Genomic DNA, 11840 nt, shown 5'->3' on the forward strand with positions numbered 1-11840 from the left:
TCATGTTCATAGCTCCCACACACACTTACATCTGACCCTGAAGGAAATCAATTTTGCTGTGGAAATAGAAGTGCAATCAAAAACTGTGTTTTTCCTTCCATTTCTTCTGCTAATAATAATCCAACACCAAACACAAAGAGGTGTCCATGGGTGCTAGCAAGAAGAGGGTGTATGTGTGTGTGCGTGGAATGGAAAAAAAAAAAAAAAAAAAATGGAAAAAGAAAAAAAAAAAAAAAAAGAAAAGCAGAGTAGGACAGAGAGATGAGCAGACAGAACTGATTCCTCTGGCTCCACGGTCCTTACCATCTGTGAGGGTTTGGAAGCACATCTTGCTGCTGTATTTGCCAAAGCCAGCCACAGTCCGCGCCCGCACCTGTACCACGTAAACTGTACCCGGCCTGAGGCCCTCCACACGTGCAGTGTTGGTCTGGCTGCGCAGCACAGTGGAGTTTATCTCTGCATGATCCTGAAAGAAGCAGTGAAGGCAGAAAACATTAGCGATTAATTGCTGCGCAAAAGACACACTGTCAACTAAGAAATAAAGGTTCATTTCCATCCTAAAATTAAAGTTATGACTGGAAACTTCACCAACAAGTGAGCATCAAGGAATTCAATTTGACAGGAGACACCTTGAAATTATTTATGGTTTACAAACCTAACATCTGACAGAATTGGCTTCTAGCAAGGGTTGTTAATGTGTGGTAGACCTATATCATTGTTGTGTGTGGCATATAGGCGGTCCATGCTAAGTATTGTGCTATTGTTTTGTTTTTGTTTTTTTACAATTCTGTGGCATTAGTGGCCTCCATTCACAGCAACCAGGCAGTAACCAGACCAGATCTGATCCGTTTACTCTGTTTATATTTTTTTTTTACACAGAAGAGGAATTGGTTTCCTTATTGGAGAAGGTGTCTTAAAACAAGAAAACCTATCAGACAAACAACAACATATTAAATGGTATTTAATGCATTTGCAACATGTGAACAACTTGCAAAGCCTTGGAAAGAGAAAGACAGAAAGGCATGAAAAGAGAAGCAGGGAACCTTTAGAAAAAATACTTTACTGTAACGTTAAGGTAAAAAGTAAAAGATAAACATGGGCCTATTTGTCATGTGACATTTTTTCTAAGCAAAAAACCTGCTGACTACCTTCAACACTGAGCTACCAAACTGATAAAGAGACATAAGCATTTAACTACATTCAGCTTTTTCTTTTGTGGTGTATGTTTTCTTTTTTTTTTGTTGTTGTTGTTAAGAAAAGACAATGAAAACTGTCTCAGAGCATTTAATAAAAAGGCTAAATATTGTTTTAATTAGACAAATTTCTATAAGTTATGATTTTTAGTGTGTTGAGGGGGTGGCTAAATGGAAGTGCGGCATGAAGAAAACATCTGAACAATACAGGACCTCAAGTTGCAGAACTTAAACCAACCACAGAGATGATAGTGTCCCATTCATCCAATAACACACATGTAAAATATTGGAACCTTCAACTTTAAACAACATCATTTTGTGAGGCTGTTTAAAGTATGCTGATTTTTAAAAAAGCTGCACATAAATCGGCATGCTACTCAAGTACACTGAATTATTCAATAACGTGTGCGTATATATACGTGCAGCCACCTCTTAATTATAACTAATGTCTGAAAAATGGTCCTAATTCCATTTCCACGCTCAACAGAGCGAGTCAGACAGTCTGCTGCAGAGAAGTCTGGGGACTTGTTGGAGGTACAGAATCTGCTATAGGGGATCAGTAATAACTTGGGGCCTGTCACAATCCCGTAACGCAGAGTGAATATGACAGCCAGAAAATAAGACTGCACCTACACTACACCCACCATTGCAGGCCACCGATGGCTGCAATGCAGACAAACTGGAAAGGGTGGCCATGAGCAAAGGGGCTGTACATCCCTGTGTCAGTAATTCTGTGTAACTAGAAGAAGTCTTTATTTTAAACTGGCTTAATAGAACATTGTTCAGTGTCAGAACTGTGCATTTTTGCCATCATGTATGAATGCTTAGAGAAAAAAAAAAAAAAAAAAAATCAGGTAAGGAATAAGAAAAAGGAGGGGAGGAGGGGGCGCATGGAGGAGATGGAAGATGGCAGGAAGCGATAAGAAACTCGAGGCAGTGGCAGCCCACACTGAAATCATTATCCAATCTGATTGGTGTAATTGAATCATTCCGGTTGCTCCATCACTAAGCAGACGAGGTAAACATGGCTATGAGATCTGCTTCCATCCACCTCCCGCACACACATAATGATGTGCGCAATCACATTAACTCTTATTGGACACTTTGGGCTTGATGAAGACAAATGTTTGGGCTTGGGATGTGGGGGCATCACACCAGCAGGATTTCATTCTGTCAGTGAGAGGAAAAAACATATTTATAAATGGAACGCCGGATGTAACTGGTTTAGGGAGTTTAATCATTAATGTACTTTTCGGTGTTGAGAGCAGACAAGTTGTTTTCAAATTGCTGCAAACAAACACTTACGAGACGTGACTTCTTAGTAACAGCTTTTTTGAAAAAGAAAAAAAAAGTGCACCCCACAAGAGTCCCCGTGAGAGACTGAAACCCCTGCCATCAAATCATATGGTCCCAGCCATGGTTGAAAGCACACAGACCCCCAGGGGTCAAAATTAGCCTAGATCTTCTTTGCCTTCACCAAGCCACACCCCCATCTGTTGAATATGAATGCAGAACAGGTGAGCAGACAGATGGCAAACCGCCAATGGGTGAGCTGTCCTTTGGGAAAGAATGAGCTCAGAATGGCCTCTTCATGCTGCCTGTCAAAAGGGGATTATGTCTCACGTACACACATACACACACATCTGCCACACAAAAATGAGCTGGCATTTGGCGCACCAGCAGGTTTGAAGATAGCCAATGGAAAGCCTTGCCAGGAGGAGCTTCCAGCTATGAGAGGTCCTTCCCTGCTGCCAGTCAATTGGGGATTAGGAGGACCACACCCCAACTTACTAAATCAAGAGTAAGTTGCAGGTGGGAAGGCAGATGGCGGAGCAGCCAATCAAAATCATTGCCAGAGGTGACAGACAGGAAGCACTGTGGGAAATGATCACCGGAGCATTCAGCAAAGTGACAGAGCCATAACATATGATGGTTAGTCTCAATATAGAAGTATTTTAAAATACTATCTGTGAACAGAAATGTGATAATTAATATTTAGGTTTGAATATGTTTGTGTGTACTCTACAAAACTTTAAAGCAGCCATACTGAGCTTTGTAGGTTTTACACTCTTTCATAGAAATGTGCTAATCAAACATAAAAAAAAGAAGAAACTGTAACTAAATTGCTACTGGAATGCCTTAAATCTTCTTAGATGTAGATGTTCAACAAATCCATATTACTACTATGAGAGAAATAGGTTTTTGGTTTTATTTATTGTTAATTTATAGCATGCAAACCTAGAACTAGAACCAACGGAAAAGCCGTGATTTTCACAAACCTATCCATTGGAGTGGCTGCATTAAAATGTTATTTGTTTTAATGTTAAGTACAATAAGATGTTACCAGTGGAATGAAATGTGTGGAAAATAAACTGCACAGTAAAAAGTAACTTTAGGTCGCATACAACGGTATATAAGAATATTTTTCACCTGACAACTTTCATGGAAATCCTACAAAAATAGATGAATAAAATTAGATAGAAACATCTAAAAAGAAAGTAATAGGTGATAATGCCAGGTCCAGCGGTTCTGTGTGATGTGTTTTTTTTTCTCTGTAGAAAACTCATGACTTTCAGCCATCTCCTGGGCACTCAAATAATTTTTCAGCATATTTCCAATGCCTCTGCCTTCAGCAGACTATCCATGATCAATGACCATATTCCCTTCAGATTTGTCCTTGTTCAAAAGCCGAATTCATTCCAACCAAAATCTTCTGCACTCATTTTCCGCAGTGGTGCCAAAACGTGTTTCACATTCGTCTTTTGCTTCTTGTTGATTGTTCCACCATCTGAAAAGTATCACTGGAACTTTACACTGGTGTTTAAATCTCCATGCAGATAAAAAAAAACAAAAACAAAAAAAAACTCCCATTTCTGCAATATTAGGGATGACATAAAGTATTCGGAATATCTGAACATTTTGCCATAGCTTTAAACCCTTATAGAGTAATAGTGGGAACAAATATACCTTATCAGCTAATATTTATGTTAAAAAAATATCCCTGTCATTTCTTTGCATTGCAACTCAACTACTATAGTAGTGAACAAAGAGCAAAGTGACAGCGCAGTGGCAGCATTTTGCATTGTTTCAATGAAGTACAATTGAACCCCTTGGCGATTTTTGGTATACATGGTCATAACTTCTCTTTTTATGTCACAAATATTCCATAATTGAAGAGCTCGTAAAGAGGGTCATATATTGTGAATGTCATGAAATATGAGTCACAGGCAGCTCATTTTGGGAGTTGGGGAAAAAAAAATTACCCACTGCTGCTTTACATGTTAAACACAACGAGGACATGAATATTTAAATGAACCAAATGCAAAAATCTCAAAAACGTTTTAAAGCTTACATGTTATTCTAGAGATTTTCTTTTTTTTTTCTTTAGAAGGTGACAATGTGATCAAACAGTACTAGAAGTATGGCAAATTTCTCATGTTTACCCCTTTCTGGAGTCACTTAGTGAACAAAAGCAGTTATAGCCTTTGGTTTTGGGTCTGTCCAGTAAAATATTTTTTTTCTTTCAACTAATCTTAAACTGGCAATTTGTTTAACAAAAAGTGACATCCTTGTCAGACATTTTTCCTTTCACATAATCTGCTGTGATTCTTTTCAAAAAGTCGAGTTAAATAACTGGTTTTGTTATTTTACGTTTCACATCATGCTTTGTGCAGTAATTTATTTACAGAAAGGGAGTAAAGATAAAAAAAAAGGATTATGACGTTGCTGTATGGCTAGCTAGTTGATTCTAAATGTTTGCAGCAATGCTGTACCTCTACGATTTTTACGTCGTCATTAATTTCATAGAGATCATTACAACTGAAGTGATCTGGATTTTTAGGCCATGGTGACGATGAAGCTCTACGGGGAAGTACTACCTATTACTTTCTTTCATTTTCACAGTTATAGTGAAATCTGTAGCATTTTATCAATTGAAAACACATCTCTCAAAGACACCACTTTAATAAAGCCTCGTAAGACATTATATCTGATTCAAAACTGAAAGCTGTGTCATATTGGACAATACAAATGAATTTTTATTTTACTTGATGTGTGTATGTCTCTGTGAGTGAGAATCTTACTTGTGTGTCTGTTTTTCAAAAATTGCCAACCAACCCAAAATGCACAGCATGGCCACTTGGCGAAAGGACAAACATGGTGGGATACCATGTGTCCTCTTCACAGGCTCAAACAGTTGCATGCATGCAAATAACCGGCACACACAAAGGCAAACCGAGGAGTTTATGAACACAGATTCTAGTATTTCTAGTTTTGTAAAACAAAAATAGCTCAGGAAATTGCTCCTATGATCATGTCCTTATCAAACTGCATATAATAAAACTGGCTAAAACCATGATAAAGTAGAAATGCTCTAAAACTGACATTTACAACCTGGAAATTCTATCTTTTTTATCTTAATTTATCAATCGTATGTCTATTAAATGTGAATGCATTGTCTTTTTTTCAAGTTAACTTTCTTTAATTCTCTTTAATCTTTAATATTCTTCCCCATATACTTTGCAACCATCTTCCTTTGCCATTATTCTTTGCATACATTCAATGTGGGAGTAAAAACCAAGAGGGGGGAAAAGTAAGCATGCACAAGAAAATGTGAAGACTTTTGATTGGGGACTGTGGTGTGGTAAATAAAGAACAGTATTCAGAGATGAACTTGCCCCTCAAATATCTACATGTATCCACAAAATGTGGTCAACTTGAGAATTGTGGAAAGTAAGTATATAAAAGTCGCCTTTTTATTTGTCTCATCACTAATTTTAAACGAAACACAGGGGAGAGTTCATTGTGTCCAGACTGTAAAACCTTGGATTTTTGCCTGCATTTTCTAACACTGCTGCATGACTTCACTATTGTTAACCAGAATGGATCCACCTGCACTGCTGGTGGGTTTTGCACATACACAACTACACAAACTCACACCTAGCTGTATACACACACACACACACACACACACACGCACGAACGCACGCACACACACGCACACGCACGCACACGCATGCACCCTCTTCCTGACACCATCAGAGCTGTCTGCAACCAGAGCGGGTGGCTGTTCTGCTCCGGCCTAATGGAGGGCCTGACCTCCACTATGTAGACTTATTTCCTCCCTCCCCAAATTTTCAGGCAACTAGACGAAAAAAAAAGGAAGAGAAAAGATAGGATGAGATGTTTCCCCCTTTCCTCTGAAAGGGTTTAAATCATTTAATCTTGCTGTGCAATTTAAGGTCCTGGGAACAGTTACTTTGGACTAAGTAGGCAGCCTAAAGAAGAGAGAGGTATCTGCTGGGTGAACACCTATTAACATCTAGTTAGGATTTCAAGTAAAAAAAAAAAAAAATGGAAATTTGTCTTTTACTCATTACCACCTACATTTTGTAGTGTATGTTGATGTGACAAACAACACATAACAATGATATTAATAAGATAATAGAATTGAAAGTGAATAAGTATTTACGTCCCCTGACATTTTCCATGCATTTTGTCACATTACAACCTAAAAACTAAGGTATATTTTAATAAAGATAAATTAACACAGTGATGAATGCATTTTTATTCACAACACTCAACTTTGAAACCCTGAAATAAAATCTGGTGTTATCAATTCTCAATGCTCATCTAATTAGTGAATACAATGTGGCATTTAGTGATTTAGTCCTGGTGCAGCTATTTAAAAAATCTTTAAGAAGTTTGTTAGAGATTATTAAGGTGCTTTTCCACTGGCGAGTTGCACTCTAACCGATTAATGTGCGGTTTGGTTCAACCCCAGTGGTGAGCATCTCCATCGCGGATCTGTTTCTCACTATTGTGGCCGGGCTGTGAGTGCGCAGCAGTTGTGGTCAACTCTCTGCTGATGTTTGCAGAGACACTCAGCAATGGAAAATCTCCAGGTTGTGGTTTTGATGGACTCAAATAAACCTAGATATTTAATTTCGTCTTAGAGAGACTAACATCAGCTGATTATTTCACAATGCATATAAATATAATTACATTATGGCACTTGGCCATAATGGTCACAAAAAAGAAAAAATAATAAAATAAAATAAGGCACGTGTTCCTGGTGCAGATAGAGATTGTTAAACTCACAATTATGCTCCTCCACACTGAACAGCTCTCTGATAGCATACAGCATGTCCGTAGTCCACAGCTAAACCATACTGTTGTTGGGAGTTTTCAGTGACGTAAATCAAGAGCCAATCATTGAACCCCCTCAGCTGTCAATCAAATCGCTTCCGTGCACAGTACCCGGCTTGGTCCGGGTACCATGAGTTACGTACTTAAATCTGAGATCAGCCATGAAGAGCCACTCTGGATCTGCTAATGGAAAATTAATCTGGTCACAAGAATGACAGTATTTACAGCGTGATATTCCATGTACGGTGAGCTAGTGTGTTACTGATGAGATATTACTATATATATATATATATATATATATAAAGAGAGAGCGAGAGAGACTGAGGGAAAGGGATGGAGACATATTTGGTGCTTAATCAGGTATAAAAACACATCTCTGACATCTCCGTCAGGGGTGTCTGGCTGAAGGAAAGTCTGTTTAGAATGTGTGAAAAGCCTTGTCAGATCCAAAATACAGAGTGTCAAAAGAGGACCACCAAAGGGGAAATCTCATCTCGACAGCCCAGTGTGTCACAAAGCAATCACTTTGACTCACCTTCTGTGTCTTACTCAGTCTCACACGGTGGGACGTTTTCTACACAGATAAGACGTTTCGAGTCTGGAACAAATAGGGGGTGATGTAGGTACATTCAGCCTGGCAGCATGGACCACAGCCTCAGTCATCACCTGAATTATCCCAGTGCAATTAGCAATCATGTCCCCGATAGTTCACTAATTTGTGATTATGCTGCACTTATCTATTTGTTTGAGGAAGCTCTAAGCTAAACATCAGGTTTGATTGATATTCATGAGGTAACGTGGGCCGTGTGAGTGGTATTTACATGACACTAAGCTGCCTGGTGGATAAGGTTTGTCAGAGCCATGGCAGTCAGATTCGGCTCCCTGAGCTGTGAAACCTCAAAAAGGAAAAACAACATTGAAGACCTACGATTCTGAATGCAACACCATTTTTAAATAGCAATTGTTTCTTGTCCCAGTAGGAAATGTTTAACGTGACAAAACTTTTCTAAGCTGCCACTGCAAATATCGATCCAGGAACCTAGGACACAGCGAGTTTGTGAGAAGCAAAGAATTCAACAATAACACAAGAAATGCACACACACACACATTAATAAATCTATATTGATTATTATCTTCTATGTGGAAAACAGAAGATAGTGAAGGTTAACTAAGTCTCAAAACAGTTCTAGAATGATGAAGACTGGCAACCAAAAAAAAAAACGAACCTATGCATGACTGGGCTTTTTATGGACCTGCTTTAGAAAGACAAACAAGGCCGAAAACCAAAATGCTGATCTAAGTTTTATTATGTTCGAGGCCTTGGGAAAAGCCTACAGGTCAATACTAAAGCAGCGTAGTAACCGAAGGGTAGTGCTGGTGACTTAATAAAGCAGACGTATTGTGTGTGAGGAGACAGGTCGATGCGACCTCCCTCCAGACCCAATGCATTTTCACAGTGGGACAGGGTTACTGCACTGTGCAGAGTGGGCCTGGTGCAGAGGTCAGCCTTTTCACTTCATCAGCAGCAGAAACCAAAGAACAGTGGGAGAGGTGGAGGGAGCGAAGGGACTGGACATATTATCAACCCAGGGGAACAGCTTGCAGATATCCAGGAGCTTAGATTCTGCAGCATCACATGTAACATATACAACATATGAAGAGCACAAGTGAAAGAAATTCAGCTGGGAAAAAAAAGAATAAAAACAAAACACTCATGCAAATGTACGCTCTTGCAGCTTACCTTCTCGTAGTAGCGCAGCTCGTAGTCAAGGATGATGCCATTGGGTTGCTCTGGTTGAGGCCATGATAGTGTGAAGCTGTTCATGGTGGAGCTGATCTGGTGCATGATGGGAACAATTGATGGGGCTGTAAAAATCGAGATAGCAAAAAGAAAAAAGAAAAACATAAGTACAGTTATGTTGCTCCTCTTGTTCATTTCTAACCATTGTTCCTTTCTTTTTCTTTCTTTCTTTCTTGCAAGCCCGCTGTCACAACAGGAACCACTACATCATCATCATCAGAGGACTGCCTTAGAAACCTTAAAGTTTTTACTTCCTTTATATTTCTAAAGCCCTGAGCCAGAAGATAAATGAAGGGGATGCTAAGTTGAGCTTTTTCAGTTTCATGTTTATTTCCAAATTGTGACACTTTGTGCAGCCCTGGACTCAAAGGGTTGTAGCAGTGATGGATAAAACCCAAGCAGTAGTGTCAAATGGCCTGTTTTTCTTCAGTGCGTTTACAGAGGACACCAAAGCTCTTTACACTACATTCGGCCATTCACTCATTCAGCCACACATTCAAACATTGATAGTGGTAAGCTAGATTGTAGCCACAGCTGGTCTGGGGCAGTCTGACAGAGGCGAGGTTGCCATGTTCCAGCGCCACCAGGCCCTCTATCCACCACCAGCAGGCAAGGCAAGATAAGTGTCTTCCCCAAGGACAAATCGGCAAACCACTAGTTACAAGATTAACTCCTAGCTTAGTCGTCCCTTCACAATGATTGTGAAGTTAAAGAAAAATGATATACAACTTTCAAACTTTTTTTCTATACCATGACCATATTTATTTTTGCACAGCTTCTGTTAAACAATTTCTATGTTTCACATATCTGCAGACATCTTTTACAGTAGTATAACATGGAAATGTAAAAACCTTTTAATAAGATGTAAAATCCAGTCTGAAGTATATCCGACAATGGGCACACCTAAGGATTTATTTTTTATTTATTTTTTTTCATTTTTACATGCAGGGAATCTACACAGTGTATTTTGGGTGTTAGATTTATTATTATCAAGCAATTCCTGCGGGATCGGTACTTGTAGTACTCAGTTGCAATATGTGTGGTATAGGTGGCAATAATGTGAAGTTACTATGCTAATACCACACAATTTCTTGACAGATCAAAAAAAGAAAAAGAAAAGAAAAAGAAAACCTGGCTTGCCGGCAGGCAGGATAAAAAAACAAAACAAACAACAACAAAAAAAAACAGTAATAATAATCTTTTGCAAGGTGGCACGCCAATTACTTAATAAAATCTCTTGCAGATTTTAAATAAATTTAATACAATTATTCAACATTTCCAAGAATATATAATCGTGCTTTAACTAGAGGAAAATAATGTTGGTAAATAATTAATCAATAACTTAAAATCACTTGATAAAAGACTATTCCGGCAATGTTCCAGTATTATAGGAGCAAATATTATGAATCTCTTGGCCATCACATATAAATCAAAAGTAGATTTGACTCTTCTATTAAAGTTTGCATTTGTTCTGAGTTTCAGTTGCAGATATAAGGACTCTGTCTGAGTTGTAACCGGAGTACCATAACATTAGTCCATCCAGGACTGATTTAAAATTTAATCTGCTGTTGGGTTGAGTAGGTCTGAATATGGGAGTTGTAATGTAATATATCCAAAGTATAAATCATGTTAATGTTTCCTATTCAGTGACTGAGTGTGCAGCCTTGCAATGCCTTCTGTAGTGGCATGTCGCATTTCAGGAGGTCGAGTGTCACCCTGGCTCTGCCTTATTTAAATAAAGTTGAGGTGCAGGTTGCTTTTATGCAAAAGAGGGTCAAGCACACTAGAGCCTCTGGAGGCCAAGGGAAAACTTTGAAAAGAAACATTTGGCAATCTGTGAACTATGGCTTGAATCTTGAATATTGTGAAATGGGAGATCATACACGTAGTAAACACACAATTACACTTTATAAACAATTAATTGTCACATCCCCAAAAGCTGTTGATTCATCATGAACTCAGTTGTGAAGTGTGGGATGTTACTTGTTAAATTTGTGCATTTGTCAAAGATATCACTAAAATGGAAACATTTTGTGACGCCGACGAGAATTTTCCACCCTGCAGCTGCCACACGCCTGACTGCACACATCTGGTCAGTCAATTAATCTAGATACAAGGCACCTTGATCATTTTTGTCCTTTGCAATGTCACTCTATCCAATCACACAAATCATTCAGCACACTTCATTTATGAGATATATCTCTGTGTTGTCTATTTAATTTGAGTAATAAGGGAATGGAAATAACCAGTTCCAATCATCACAATTATCTGTCTACACAGTTGTTTAAATGTGCGTTTTTTTTTGTTTGTTTTTTTATTTTATTTGAAGGTTAAATGATAAAATATAAATACATTCTATCCCATCCTATAATGCTAATTTGTAAACATACGACCATTTCTGATAAGAATTTCAGTCAATTTCTGTTCTCATAACATTTTGTGTCTATCAGGTATTTGACTCTTAACAACAAAGGCAGGTTTTAATCCCACCTGATTAGCATTTTTCTGAAAAAGCTCTCATCAAAGAGACCTTTCACGATGACCCTCCTTCCTTTGTTTTTGGTAGATTATTCCCAGCTCCATGTCTTCCCTCTGCACAAGACTAAACGAAAAAGATCTCAATCCTCTTGCCATTATGGGATTGTTTGTAAATCACGTTTTGTAGGGAGTATTCTACGACTTTCATTGGGATCAGTAAG

General features: G+C 38.5%; 1 protein-coding gene across 1 annotated transcript in view; it reads right to left on the reverse strand.

The window, feature by feature from the left end:
* LOC103148978 (ephrin type-B receptor 1-like) overlaps positions 1-9201 on the reverse strand; it is a 46487-nt gene extending 37286 nt beyond the window's left edge. The window contains exons 1-2 of the mRNA XM_016679583.1: positions 9082-9201; positions 304-466 (exon numbers count right to left, since the gene is read on the reverse strand). Of these exons, the coding sequence (XP_016535069.1) occupies positions 304-466; positions 9082-9186 (268 nt within the window). The 5' untranslated portion in view covers positions 9187-9201. The remainder of the gene's footprint in view (positions 1-303; positions 467-9081) is intronic.
* Positions 9202-11840: the final 2639 nt, after the last annotated feature.

This window comes from Poecilia formosa, unplaced genomic scaffold, assembly GCF_000485575.1.
Source record: "Poecilia formosa unplaced genomic scaffold, Poecilia_formosa-5.1.2 Scaffold215, whole genome shotgun sequence".
Lineage (NCBI taxonomy): Eukaryota > Metazoa > Chordata > Actinopteri > Cyprinodontiformes > Poeciliidae > Poecilia > Poecilia formosa.